Source organism: Xyrauchen texanus, chromosome 38 (genome assembly GCF_025860055.1).
Source record: "Xyrauchen texanus isolate HMW12.3.18 chromosome 38, RBS_HiC_50CHRs, whole genome shotgun sequence".
Taxonomy (NCBI): Eukaryota; Metazoa; Chordata; class Actinopteri; order Cypriniformes; family Catostomidae; genus Xyrauchen; species Xyrauchen texanus.
This window is the reverse complement of record NC_068313.1, coordinates 2,595,295-2,611,133: the sequence shown is the minus strand read 5'-3', so window position 1 is coordinate 2,611,133 and position 15,839 is coordinate 2,595,295. Positions and strand designations below refer to the sequence as shown.

At 37.8% G+C, this 15,839-nt stretch overlaps 1 protein-coding gene across 1 annotated transcript in view; it reads left to right on the top strand.

Moving 5' to 3' along the window:
• LOC127631784 (tyrosine-protein kinase receptor UFO-like) overlaps nt 1–15,839 on the top strand; it is a 62,443-nt gene that overhangs the window by 29,269 nt on the left and 17,335 nt on the right. The window contains exons 7-8 of the mRNA XM_052110123.1: nt 1,520–1,715; nt 15,395–15,534. Coding sequence (XP_051966083.1) covers nt 1,520–1,715; nt 15,395–15,534 — 336 coding nt within the window. The remainder of the gene's footprint in view (nt 1–1,519; nt 1,716–15,394; nt 15,535–15,839) is intronic.

Below are 15,839 nucleotides of genomic sequence, written 5' to 3'. Positions count from 1 at the left end.
CTTAATTGACCACATAATTGCATTTTGTTTTGCGATCGTTTTGTGCAGAACGATATATTTCTTTCACACAATCACTGCTTCATTCATCAGATGTGAATTTTAAATTTTCATTTTCAAAATGAGCATTTTTACCGTTCTCTGCAACCATCATGCCACCACTTTGTTATTACCAAAAGTACACAAATAACTTTATTTGTTTACTTATTCATTTATCTGTTCACCCAATATTGACTAACCATTTTCTGCTTGTGTTATTGTTATTATTGTTGTTATTATTATTATTAGCCATGTCGGTCACAAATAATAATAAAATAAAACATATGTATACTGATATTATATGAGCATAAAGTGTACCTATAGGTATTTAAAATTGTATAAAGTGTAATTTCACGATTGTCCTGCAGGTGTCTGCATAAGTCCATGTGCTTACGATGCTCTTAGTGCTGTACGATTACTCCAGAGCAATCGTTAATCTACAAGCATTTTCAAGTACTACTTAAGTTATGATGATTTTGGGAAACAGGCCGCAAAGCTAAGATGAATCATAAAATGGATTCTACGATCTACTTAGACTTACGATCCTTTTGGGAAATGAGGCCCTGGTCATATTTAACCCCAAATCAGTACCCAAAAAGAAGTATTCAATTTTTTTTTTGCTTCAACAAAATGAAGCAGACGTTTTTGCATTGTGACATTATTTTCAGGACACTTAAGTACATTTTACCCCCAAATTCTCATTATCGTAATGCATCTGGACATTTAACTTTTAATATTCCCATTGTTGTCAATGAGGATTTACATTGCCATGACACATTTATATTGTCGATTTAACGCGTTAATTCAGTGCGATTAATTTGATAAAAAATAACACGTTAAAAAAATTCACGCAATTAATCGCAATGACCCCGGACCGTAAAAAGAAAGATTCCTGATAAATGCAAGCTTGTAGTACCACCTGTTTACTCCAAATGGCAGTAAGTGAAATTTCAGCTGTATGAGCAACTTTCTCAGCAAATATTTGTATATGCGATTAAATGCGATTAATCACGGTTAATTATTCGGGACACCATGTAATTAATTCGATTAAAAATTGTAATCGATTGACAGCCCAAATTGATATGTTTACTGTATCACAGTAGATAGATGCTATTGTACAGTACAAAGGGAGTGCTACTATGATGAATAAAAACTTTCAAATGTAAAATATACATATATATTTCACATTGCGGTAATGCGGTTTGATTTGCTTTGTGGTAATGAGAATTAGGGGGGTAAAATGCATGGAACTGGCATGAAAATGGCCCTTAATGGCCCTAAAACAATTCTTCATTGTCTATATGCAAAATATAACTTCTTATTTGTTTCTTTTGACTTTGGAGGTTCACAGTATTTTATTTTACTTGTTCCGTGAGAATCACCCTTTTATACAAATAGATGTAAATGCAGAGGACACAGTGGAATGCTTCCGACTAAACTCTACAGATGATCTAAGTATTATGTTAATATGATCATCTTTTAGGTTAAACCTTCTGGCAAAGACTTCATCGAAAATGCTGATCACATGATCTACAACCAGAATGTTAATGGATCAATCACCAGCCACCTGATGTCAGACTTGGAACCCTTCAGCCAATATGATTTTAGAGTGGCCTGCCAGAGCAGCCAGGGCATCTCTGATTGGACGGCATGGGTAACCATCAGCACCAATGAAGGGGGTAAGAACTTCTCCACTGACCAGAAGTCCAAAAATGTATTTAAGTGAAAACCATAGAAAGATTTGTTTTGAAGCCACAACTATTGTCTGTGATGTGATTAGAATAGAATCTTTATTGCACAAGGTTTCTGATGTAGCTACTCAACTTACATAGAACAATGTGCGAATAGCAAAAATGACATTTCTGACATTATTTCTGAATAACAATAATGATGACATTTTATACACCATCGTGAAGATTTCAGTTTTCCAGTGACACCTAGATTAAGTTTATAGTCCACTCAGAGGCCGAGATATTCAATTAAATAATGGGGAAGATACGTGGAAACACAAAATAGAGTGAACGGTGAGGCATATGGCGGGTGCTCAGCTGAATTAGAGCATCATCTGCATTTCAGATCTGTATATTACGATGGAAGGGGATTGAGGAAAACATATTCTTCCTTATACTTCCATCTAGTGGAATTTACTAAAGCTGCCTTTTCACTGTCTCCGACATTCACATACGACTGTCGTATTTCTCCCCCTAGTGGCAGTCATGATGAACTGTCGTTTTACTCACAATGGATTTTACCAAAGGTTTGCTTCCAAAGAATGACAACATTGTTTGTGACTTTGGTGTGCAGATGGATGAATTCAATGAAATTCATGATTAATATTCACTCATTTTGTATTATTAATAGTAGCCTATTATTTAATATTAATACTGTTTTTATAGTTAATATTATGATAATTAACAGCAAAAACAACCATAATTCAGAAAACGGGAAGCAGAAATTCATAGATGTGATTTTAAATATGTAGGTTTTGCGTGTGCAGAGATATGACACATGTAAACATTGAATCACACATTGACTGTAATTACAAAAGCTTTTTGCAATATACAGTATTTACAATGTAAACAGTCATTTCTGACTTTTACAATAATATTTGTCCAAAACTAAGTAGTAGGCATTTAGAATAAAGTTTAGAACAAAATCTGTTGATATTTCTCACTTTTTGCTGATAGTTTTACACAAATACATCACTTCAGGTCGGGCGGTCGCATACGGTCCAGTCGCACGAGTTCAAATATTGAAATGCAGCTGAAGCTCAAATTGGGTCCAAAAATGTCACATTCGGAGATGGTTGGAACCCCACGTAGCCTCCGTGTGACACTCAATTTGAAATAAATGACTTCCGGTTTGTCAGATTCAGTGAAAAGGGGGCTTAACACTTTTTTTGCAAGGACATCACAGTCTTTCAAAGACAGGACAAAAAATCATACGATTAAACATTTTATTCTGGGAAGTTTCAAATTCTTCTTGCACTCTATTTCCATTTCTTTCTCTCCTACTCTCTTTATCCGGAGTTCTACTCCAAGCTGTTTATATACAAGAGACATTTCATAATGCCAGTTAATGGAAAGTACCAAAAACTCACATACCCACCTCTCTCTCTCTTTCTCTCTCTCTCTCTCTCTCTTCAAAAACTTCTTCATTGATGAGCTGACATGGAAAAACTTAACAACTCAAGTACAGTTCTGCCATACAGATGCTCTGTGCTGATGTGCCGTGGAGAGGGAACACAGCCAGACCAAGACCTTTTACAGAACTAACACACACCAGAACCTAAAGAAGAATTTACTTTTCTCTACTCACACACAAATCACACAGAGAACAATAATGTTCATCAACAGTTCACACTTCACACGTCTCTTTCTGGTCTTTCTATCCTGGTACTTTCCATTTCAAACAGTGTTGAGTGTTTAGCAGTGACACACACACACGCACACACACACACACATACACACACACCTAACTAACAAAATTGAGTTGTTAAAACTGTGCCAAAAGAGTAAGCACAAAAAAGGAAGTCGAATGCAGAACAAATAGATTTTCTTACTGTGCACATGCAAATGTGTTTGCCATTAATTTAACTTCATAGAGATCATTTTTGAAAGTCTAGAGGAGACACGTGCGATCTAGTGGTCTAAGGCTGCATGAATTTACAATATTATAAAGTCAATTAATACCATATAATGATTTTCGAGTTACATCACAAATGAATTTATTTCGTCAGGGTTGCAGTATCCCTTAAGAAATATATATATATATTATTTTTCACATGTAAATTGTTAATTTCCATTCAATGGCCATTAACGCTGGAATATATATTTGATATATCATTGTTTTATGGCTTTTAATGTACTTGAAAATATATTAAATGTAATTTTGACACATTTATCTTAGGTTTATTGCATCAGATATCGAATGTTTCGTCCATATCGTGCAGCCATTGGCGTTTATTCTCAGTAGAAGTATTTGAGAAGCAGACGTCTCCATTTTATGTCATTGCTGTCTTGGAGAAACGATATTAAAGACATCTCATTTGGAATTTCTCTTTGGGATAGGTTCTGCCTAACTGGCTGTATTTAGTCTTTCCTCTCAAAATCCAAATCTCACTTTTCAGCCTAAAGTGAATAGCAAATAATCATATTTTCCCTCTCAGCTGTGTCATTGTGTGGGATGTGCAACAGAAGGACAGATTGAGAGGAGAGAGAATAGAAAACAAGAGAACTAGAGAGAAAGAGATGGTGTCATGTTTTCCAGGAGTGTTTTTTGGTCTTGCTGGACAGTGACAGAGTTTTTGACCTTTCTGGTGTGTGTGTGTGTGTGTGTGTGTGTGTGTGTGTGTGTGTGTGTGTGTGTGTGTGTGTGTGTGTGTGTGTGTGTGTGTGTGTCATTAGTGTGTATTAAGTGTATTTCTTATGTATTGCCAGGGGGAGCCTGCCTCTAAACTCTTCTTACACTCCTTCACTCTTCAATACATTTTCATTCTACAGTCCCTCACTCTATTCTGCCTTCATACATCTGGAGCAGTATAGAAATATAGTAGAAATATGTCAACTGGTAAAGATGTGTCAACTGCTATACTGTTTAAACAGCAGTTAATGTATTTGCACTGCTATTATTGGGGTGCAGCGGGACGTGTCTCAAACAAGTTGAGGAAGATCATATTATGAGCCGTTGATAGGCACGTGAATCGACTACTTACATTGACTTTGTATGTAGCTCATCCAATCAGAACTTGGGGGGGGGGGCCTGGGTAGCTCAGTGAGTATTGATGCTGACTGATCACCCCTGGAGTCGTGAGTTTGAATCCAGGGCGTGCTCAAATCCAGCCATGTCTCCTAAGCAACCAAACTGGCCCGGTTGCTAGGGATGGTAGAGTATTAGCGACCTCGTGCAAATTGAATCAAATCGATTCGTGAAATCTGTATCAATACCCAGCCCAAATAAATAAAAATGGTTTATTTTAAACCAGGATAAAAAAAAAAAACAGATATTTGCCTTTTATAATTACTTTGAGCAATTATTATTATAATTATGATATATTATTATATTAATGGTTTGGAATTAATATGAACAATTTTATTATGAACTATTTTAATTCCATAAACTTGTATAAATGTAACATTTTTAATAACATAAATGATAGGGACTAACTGTATCATTGGCTTGGCTTGAACCATGCGTAATATTAATATTAATACATCATTTTTCAGTCATGGACCTCTCCTGAGTTATGACAGAGTGATACAATTTCTCAGGGTCTCTCTCTCTCCATGATCTAATCCTACAAATTCTGTTCAAGAATGCATTTCCTGCATTCCCAAACATGTTACACTCCTTCTTTCTCTCCCTGCCCCCTTTCATGCAGCGCCCCCGTCTCCTCTGCACCAACTCCAGATGACCTTTGATTTATCCATGCCAAAAAAAAGAAAGAAAGGATGAAATACAGACATGCTCATACTGTGGGAAAAGTGAATGAGGCAGAGAACGACAAAGATGTGTGATGGATAGAACAGGAAAATAGAGAGAAGGGGGTTGTGAAAACAGAACAAAAAAACATGCTTTTTGCTAGTTTCCCAGAGTCCCACATTGCCCAAGGGATAAGAGAATATACCAGAGCTTCTGCTGGTATCCCAATGAAATTGGTTTGGCACTTTCTCTTTGAACGGATTAACTCAAACCTGTTTGAACAAGTTACATAATCATAATCACACATTTACTTTGACTCCCCGCATATTCCAACAGACTGTTTACCACACCACTATCCTGTAAACACAGCCCACCTCCAGCAGTACACACGGCAAAAAATCATTTCGAGGAAAAACATCTGGGGTTTATGCTTACAATTATTTGCCAATGGGGTAAGAAAAAATTACTTGTTTTACCTTTAAATCAAGTTTCTTTTTCTCACCCCTGAGCAGTTTGTATTATTATTATAAGAAAATACATTTCTGAATTGATTTAGATCTCTCTAAAAAACAAGACAAAATATCTAGATTTAATTTTTTTAGTGCAGTGACAAAAACAAGCAAAACTTCCTTAAACATTACAAACATGTCCTAAAATAAATCCAAATCTCCCAGTGGGATAGGTGAAAATGAATCTTCAGAATTCTTTAAACTAGCAATATATGTAGTCACTAAACCATTAATGGATCTTCAAACTAGACAGAAATGCTTAACGCTTGACAAGTTTAACATTTTAGAAGCATGCTTAATTTAGTAAGGGATCATGTATTGATGTAATTTGTTGGCAGCCATATCACCCTGCAGGTCTTGCCTGGTTACCCACTAAAGCTAAGCAGGGTTGAGCCTGGCCAGTACCTGGATGAGAGACCTCCTGGGGAAAACCAAGGTTGCTGCTGCTGGAAGTGGTATTAGGGAGGCCAGCACGGGGTGCTGACAGTATAGTGATGGGGACACTATACTGTAAAAAGGCACTGTCCTTCAGATGGGATGTTAAACTGAGGTCCTGACTCTCTGTGGTCATTAAAAATCCCACACACTTCTTGTGTCCTGGCCAAATTCCCCCCATTGGCCCCTATCTATCTATCATGGCCTTGTATTAATTGTCATCCCTGAATTGGCTACATCACTCTACTCTCTCCTCCCCACCATTAGCTGGTGTGTGGTGGGTGCACTGTGGCTGCTATGTAAAGCGATTTGAGTGCCTAGAAAAGCGCTATATAAATGTAAGGAATTATTCATTATTATTATTATGTACAGTCAGCCGATTGTTATAGCACAATAAACCCTGACAGGGTGATCAGGACAACGGCACAAAGCGGAGGACCCTTATATCACCCTGAAGGGGTTTATTTTGCGATAACAACCGGCTGACTGTACAATATCCCTCTTATTTCACGGCTACTAACCATATAAATAAATACATGGACATTAAATATTGATTTGTGTTGAAATGATGTAATTTGAGAAGAAATAAATCACTGAACTGCTGAAATCAACCTCCGGTTTGCATTGGAGTTCTGTTGGTGTTTACTTTGTCCGGATGTGCGGTTGTTACAGAGCAATATCTGACCACTGGATGGCACAATTGACCAATCAGAATGGAATATTACAGAGAGCCGTGTAATAAGCAATTTTAGTGCAGCTTTGTAACCAATTCCTCATGTCAAAACACTTAATATATTTATGATATATATATTCAAAATACATTCTAAGAAAGCAAGTCATGGATTATACACAATAGTGGTAACACTTTACATTAATGTTCCCTTTTTAAGAGGACATAAAGGGGCTTATTTATGACTAATAAATCATTTACAAATGTGTTATAAAGCATCAATATGCAGTTATAACATGCAGAAAAGTGGCAATTGTCATGCAATACCTGCCAAATAGTGAGCCATTTCACCTCACATGTTATAAATGGTTAATAACACTATGAAAATGTATCTTAATGTAAAGTAGACAAATGTGAAGCATTTATTAAGGAGTTACCAACATTAGAAACCTGTATACAATACAAGTTCAGTATTGTTTAATGGTCATCTGGCTTTATTATATGATATATGCTTTGAATGAGCAAGAAGAGCTAAAAAGTGTTTTTTCAGAGGACTTTAGATAACTAGGACTAGATCAAATCATACTTTTGACATTAGTGTGACAAGAAATAGAGACAACACAAGCAAGTCCAGACATTACAGTTATTAATATGTTAGCGGAATGACATAATGCCTCCCTGAATCTCACTCTAATAGACTGTTTTTGCTGCATTGTGACATAAATCATGAATTAAAACATTTTATGAAGTTGATGAAAACAAGTATGAAAAAGTGTATTATTAAACATTTATAACATTTCAGTTAAGACGCTCATTGTTTGGAAAGTATTGGATGAAAGTTGCCCTTTTTATGCATGTTGCTATAACAGCATATAAATGATTAATAACGCTTTTGTAAATGACTTATTAGTCAATAATGAACCCCTTTATAAACCCTTAACAAAGCGAACCTTAATGTGAAGTGTACCATAATAATATATGAAAATTGTGCTTCTCCAGTAGATTTATCTCGAGGGTATTAATGAAGTTTATATATTTTTACTGAAAAACAAGACAAAGATAAGGACTAAGAAAAGGATTGTTTGTATGACACATCAGAGCAGTCAAAGCAAAGCTTTGTAACAGCGCATTTGACACTTTCTTGCGACCGCAAACAGTAAACAACACAATTATTGACTAATTGCTTTAACACAGAGGTTCAGGTCTTGTAAAGCAGCACATGTGTTTAAAGAAGCGCTCGATTCATTTTACAGTTAAACAGTTCGAAATGCTGACTGAGGTTTATAGTTGTTTTACAGTCGAGAAGCATGACTCCTCCTGGGTCAACATGCAACAGAACGGTAGTTTATAGAGCGTTACGAAAACCATCCACTGTGCGTTTTTGGCTAATATGTGCCAGCTGTACATGTGTGTAGGATTTTGGAGGAACTCTGAGACTGTTTTTCTGTAATGTCTCATGCATTTCCGTACTGTCTACATTTTAGACAAACACAATAAACACACACACAGACATTATGGAGTTCCATCAAAAGAAATGGGTTTGTAAAGTGTTCATATTTACTTCTGAAGAAACCACAATTTGGTGTGATTTGAACTTTTTTTGTAATTTATTTTTTTTTATAAAAAATTTGTTTTTTATAGCCAAATTCCAGCTGAAGGACTACACTACCCATAATCATGAATTGAGATCCACCAATCAGAGAAGTCACTACTGCCATGGAAACAAAAAGCATTTCAAATGGCCACATCAAATTCTCCTCAAACTCTCAAATTACTTAGATATTTGTCTATATCTGAATATTTTACTTAAACACGCTGGTTTCGTGCTTAAAATGACTAAGTCAGTAGTTTTATATTGTAGTGTTATTCAATTTGATTTAAGGGATAGTTCACCCAAAAATGAAAATGTACTCACCCTCATGCCATCCTTGATGTGTCTTTCTTTATCCTGCTGAACACAAAATAAGATTTTTAGAAGAATATTTCAGCTCTGTTGGTCCAATCAGTTTCCACTTTAACTTTCTCCTTATTCAGTTTTTTGTGATTCACATTATTCATGCATACCACCCCCTACTGGGCAGGGAAGAATTTATGACAAAAAAAATGACTTCGATCTGTTTCTCACCCACACCTATCATATCGTGTCTGAACCAAGTGTGCCGCACAAGCCCTCAAAAGTGAAGCCAAAACATCTCAATCGCCCCCCGGTGACTGGTCCTAGTATAGGTCAGAAACCCCGCCTCCCATGTTATTCAACGGGACGTGAGACCAACTAAACAATTGAATTACACTTCACATATCTTTTTTCCAAAGATAGTTTCTGTCATTTACTGTCGTTTCTATCACGTTGATGTCATTTCAAGTGTTTGTTTTCAAAATAAGTTTGATTTTAGTTATTTGATGCTATAAAAACGCTGCTGTGACATCATGATTGACAGCTGTGATTGACAGGTTCTCTGAGCGAAGTAGTCACTGAAGCACCAACTGACTTTTTTTCGGGATCTTCGGAGGACTGAGGAGATTGGAGCTTTAAATTTAATATCTAAATTTCTATAATTAATTATTTCACACCGTCATAAGTCAAAAGTCAAAAGTGCAGGGGCGTGTCCTTGCGATTGATTCAGCGAGAGTGAGGGCGGGGCCTTGATTTCGCGGCCCCGAAATCACAACTGCGTAGACTCAAGTCCCAAGATGTCAGCGCCATATCGGGACACTGGCGGCTTCAGTTCTCACCAATGGAAAAGAGCGAAGGGTCGTCGGCCATCTTTTTTTACAGTCTATGGTCTGAACACATGGATTAAACCACTGGAGTCATATGGATTACTTTTGTGCTCCCTTTATGTAGAATTTGGAGCTTCAAAAATGTGTGACCCATTCACTTGCATTGTATGGACCTACAGAGTACTCAAATATTCTTCTAAAAATATTCATTAGTGTTCTGCAGAAGAAAGAAAGTCACACACATCTGGGATGGTATGAGGGTGAATATATGTGAGAGAATTTTCATTTTTGGGTCAACTATTTATAAGTTGTAATGCTTTATGCGGTGAGTTATTCATTCATCTTTTTTCTATTTTTAAGTATTTTACCTTTGAATAAAATGTTTAAATATGATTAATCTCAGAGCTACAGAATTTGGGAAATGTGTGGGATAATAAGAATCATGTGGGCAGTCACTCTTGCAATCTAATAGGATTATAAGAAATGAAATAAGGCTATTTCAGTTAATCTAGTAGGATATTATTTGACTCATAGTGACTCTTATTTGATCCATTAGGATCTTCTTGGATTAGTTCCAAATAATGTTATAAATTCCAATAGGAATCTCGTACACATTTCATTAGGATTTTTATCTTTGGTTTTTTTTTTTTGTGTCTCAGACAACTTTTTCTTTTTCTGGTTTTTCTGGTCCCCTCACATTTTTTGCTCATATGTAAGGTGCTGTTCTGTGTCCTTTTGTTGTTCTGATCTCTTGTTGAAACATTATTGAGTGAGGGAAAGTATGCTAAGAAACAAAGTGAGGTGTCAGAGGAAGGTTGGAAGGTTTTGGCGAAATTGTATTTTCACAGCCGTGAGCCAGAGCCACATGTGGAAACAATCAGACTTGAAACGCCTCCTGATAAGATCATCTACCGTGCCATGTTCCTCAGCGTCTCAAACACAAGGACGAGGAGTAGTGTGCATTTTCAGGATGAAATAAGACACAATAAGACTTAATAATCTCACTCGCAAAGGGAAATTGAAGAGAATTCTTTCCTGGGATGTTGGCAAACACTCACACCCATTTATGCAGCTATTACTCCAGACCGTTACTCCAGCAGTTTCCAGTGTGTGTTGTTATTTCTGCTGCTCTGAATTGGAAACAGAGACAGCGTGAGAGAAACGAGTTTAAGATAATGAAAGAAAGAAAAAGAGGTAGAGGCACTCAGCAGCATATCTGGCATAGGGCAAATGTTCAGAATAGCATACTACCATACTCTTTATATTTCTGTATTATGTGTATTGTGTATAGTATGCACATTTTCTGCATTACTTCATTTTCCTATTTGTGCACCCATAAGGGCACACTGCACTTGTTTTTGTATTCCACAACAATGAATTGTGTTCAACTAGTGTGACCAAGTAATATTAACAACACATTTTAACTGCTTTTTCTTGGCTCATTATTTGATGGGACTGTGAAATGTAATGTGTTGACACATGATATGACATGAAGTGTTGTGGAGTAACTAACTAAAGGTAGCATAGCGACTGGAGCCTGGTTAGCTCATCGAGTATTGACACTGACTACCAGACCTGGTGTTGCAAGTTCTAATCCAGGGCGTAGTGAGTGACTCCAGCCAGGTTTCCTAAGCAACAACTGTTGCTAGGGAGGGTAGAGTCACATGGAGTAACCTCCTCGTGGGCGTGATTAGTGGTTCTCGCTCTCAATGGGGCGTGTGGTGAGTTGCGTGTGGATCGTGCAGAGTAGCATGAGCCTCCACATGCTGCGAGTCTCCGCGGTGTCATGCACAATGAGTCACGTGATAAGATGCGCAAATTGACTGTCTCAGAAGTGGAGGCAATTGAGACTTGTCCTCCATCACCCGGATTGAGGTGAGTAACCGCGCCACCATGAGGACCTACTAAGAAGTGGGAATTGGGCATTCCAAATTAGGAGAAAAGGGGATAAAAAAAATAGCATAGAGACCAACTTTCTACTTAACTTTCACAGCCTTAAATATAGTGTTGTTTATCACGATAGAAAATAGGGTGTTTTATAGGGTGTAAGTTGATGTTCAATTTAACATCATCCTAATTAAAAATGTCAGGTGATATTACATTTAGCAATTAGTACTTCTACATATAGATAGCTTTAATGTAGATGTAATGTAACTAACTACTTTTTAAAATAGTAGCATTACTCTAGTTTAACTACTTCAAGTTATGAGAAGCTTGTAGCTTGAAAAGCTAACGTTTTGAATAGTTAACATGACTATGAGGTCATGTGACTTATTATGTAGCATGCCATTGTTTAAAACGTTTAGCAAAAATCATTGTCAAGGAGCTCAATGGAAAGGAGGAGGCGAGAACCGGCTTACAATATAAATAATAGTTTTAATATAAAACTGAAACAAAAGACACAAACATACACACATGACGGTCAGCCACCCATAAACAATCTCTCTCTCTGTCGCACCACCATCCGCAGTTGGCCTTTATCCCTCTCAGAGGCTCGATTAGCCTGATAAGGGACTGGGTGTGCAGCATCCTGACCTGACCCCGCCCTCTGCCCTGTCACATTCCTCCCTTGTTCTCTCAGGCTGGGGAGCCCCCGGCTTGACGTACACCCCCCCTCTTTCCCTGGGGGAGGGCGTGCCCTAAGCCCCGTCTGCTGGCAGGTCATCCCCGCCTTCCTGAATCTGTGAGGGGACAGGGGGAGGGAAACAGAAATAATTAAAATAGGGGGGTACTTCCTGTAACAGTGTAGTACCTCCCCAAAAAACACTTTAAAAGAGAGATAAAAGGCCAACGCGGAGCAGCAGTGAGAGAGAGAGGAGACAGAGATGAAAAAAAAAATACTTACTCGCCAGTTCTCTGATACGCCGTAGCTTGGTCCTCGGCCATCCTCCACCCTCTAACGGACGACAGCCACGCCTCCCCGGGCGGATCGGAGGCTGTCCTCCAGCTCCTGACGGACGGAACGCCCCGCTGCATACTCGGGGAACAGAAGGGGTCTCCCCCGCCCCTTGCAGCGGTTCTCCCGCTCCAGGTGGTCGGCAGCGAGCCCCTCCCCGCGTGCAGTTGGCAGTTTCATACCCAGCCGCCTTTCAGCAGGTGGTAGGGGACTCCTCCGCCTCTGGCAGCAGCCCCGACCATTCCAGGTGGTCAGTTAGGAGCCCCTTCTCCCCTCGCGTTCGGACATAAACGCATGACGGTCATCTGCCCATAAACGATCACTCTCTCTGTCGCACCACCATCCGCAGTCTGCCTTTATCCCTCTCGGAGGCTTGATTAGCCTGATAAGGGACCGGGTGTGCAGCATCACGACCCAGTCCCGCCCTCCGCCCTTTCACAATAATTTTTCACATGCTATATTTGACAAAGAGTAAATAATATACAGTATAACATGAAGCAATAGTAACCATTGGAAGAGAGTCGCGTTTCATGTTGCATTTCATTTTAAATAAGTCATTATAATTCGCTCTATTAAGTTATTGATGCTTGCCATTCATTGTATTTATTGATCGCAACATATGATTTTTTATTTAAATATTTCACCATATATTTACTTAATATTGTCAGCTGTTTTACAAAGCATAATTCATGTCAGTTTGTATTTTACATAAATAATGCCCAAATTGTATGTATTTACAGGTATTTCATTTTGTCCATTGTGTACCTCCATAATTCTGGCCCTTTTCTGGCCTCTCTCATTCTGTATCTGTTTTTTCTCTGTCTCTCTTCAGTAAAGACCTCTCATTCCTCTCATTCTTTGACACTTCATTCTCACAGCTGGAACACATGTACATTCACAGTAAATGAATACAGTCAGAACAGCTCTATGTGTCCTTTGAGTTGTTCCCAAACCTGCCTTTTCTATTACTCAGTATTCTACACTGCTGTCAAAAAACTGTAATATGGCCATGCAAATACATTTTTTGCATTATTTTGATAAAAAAGGTGGCTTGTTGTTATTTAATGTTGTACAGAATTTTTGTAGAAAAGATTTTCTTTCTTAATATAAAGTACAAAAAAGCACGAAGACATTATATTCCTTAGAAGCAAATCAAGACAAGTGGTTCTGGGGAGGAGGAGGATTTCAGAAAAGATTATTGTGGTACGCTGCAGTGAAACCGGCTTACCTGCAACCAACTGAGCTATTTAAATATTAGACAAAGAGAGAGTAAGCAAGTTGATTGATGATTACATGATTAGCTTGTAGCACCATGTAGAATTTCATGATTAAAGTTAAAATCATTTATGCCACAAAAATTTAAAGAATAATCTTTTGGCTTCCTAGATAAACTACTGATGATACTTTTTCCACTGAGATTAAAGTTGTTAACAGTAACTTAACTTGTTTAGGTTTGTATCTGTTGTATGTCTTTATATCCTTAATATCTCCTTCATTTTCGCAAGTCAGTGAGAATCACATTGTCATTAAATTACGAAGTAAACATATTATAGTGTAAATTCTAAAAATGTTTGTGGTTTAGTGCAAATTACGCTCAAGTGACAGCATTTCTACCACAAAAAAATAATGTTGTCCTATACTGCGTTTATAAAAAAAAAAAAAAAAGCCTTGACAATGGATGTGAATGGGGCCAGTCCATAAACAATAAAATACTCACTGTTTCAAAGTATTATCACAAAATGTAAACATGTACGTTTTTGTAAATTACGTGTGCTAACATGATTTTAGTGTGATAAAATCGCTTAAGAACCTTATCTGTGTAAAGTTATATCTGTAGCGAAGACACCGGGGCAGTACTGTTAAGATCCATATGCTGTTTAGTAAAAGTACAACAGTACAACAAAGTAGCAAATAAAAGGGTAAACAAAAGGCAGGCAAGGGTTCGGTACATAGGAAGACAGTCCAGAAAGGCCAACCAATTAAATCCAAGAGACAGAGTAGTAATCCAGTAAACAGGCAATAAGTCCAAAAAACACACAAGCAGGCTGGGAAATACAATGAACAGGTAGGAGTCAAAACACAGGGAGAACAAGAATGGAATTTAACGCTCAGAATTGCAGACTAGGCAGAACAAGACTTTGCACTGAATGCGGGTAAACCAGGAACATAAATAGACAGAGCTACGTTTTGGGAAATGTAGTTCGTAAAGGGTTAGTACTCTGGAGATGGCGACCTCTGGAGGCGTTCAGGAGAGATAGCAGGTGCTGCAGGTGTAAAAATATCCAATAATACAACTTTGTTATAATGAGGGCATAACGCTGATACCTGGTAACCGCCGTAACACTGGTAAATCACCAGCACACTAAAATCATTAATGGTTATGTCTTGTGGCTTTTCGTTTGAAACAGTAAGTATTTAAATGTGTATTAACTGGCCCCATTCACTTCCATTGTAAGAGTCTTACTATAACTACAATTTATGCTGTTTTTTGTTATAGTTTTTTTTTTATCAAATTTTTTTTTCAGCACTATGCCAGATGCTGCCAATTGAGATTAACGTGTATTGAACCTGCAACATTCATTTAAGAATTAAGCTTTTTATTGACCTTCTATGATGCGAGTGTGCATGTTGTTTGGTGAAGGATTAGTTTTCAGCTTGTAACGCACAATTTGAGTGTCAATTTGTTTTGTTTAATTTGTGTTTCAGTTCCGGATTCAGCACCAGAGAATGTAACTGCTGTGGTGAACGGGACAGAAGTTCTGCTGAGATGGTCAGAACCTTCTGGAAAGATAAATGGCGAGCTGCAGGGATACATGATGGAGTACAGTGCACCTCATATGGAACAGGTTAACATAAAACATGCACTCATACTGACCCCAGTCGCTTTGATTTACATACGCTTTGATTTTAGTTCCTGACCTTTGTCTAGTTCGGTCGAGTCAGCATGTTGTTTGTGGAACTTTCAGTGGATGATGCAGTCGAGCTGTGATTGTTGTGCTCCTTAACAGGGTTTGTCATGGTTGCAGTGTAGGAGTCTGTAACAGGTAAAAAACAGGCAAGGAGAAGGTGGGAACTGGCTGAACAGTAAATAAGTTTTAATGAGAAACTCAACTTAAAACAAACGTAAACAAACACATACATACAGTATATG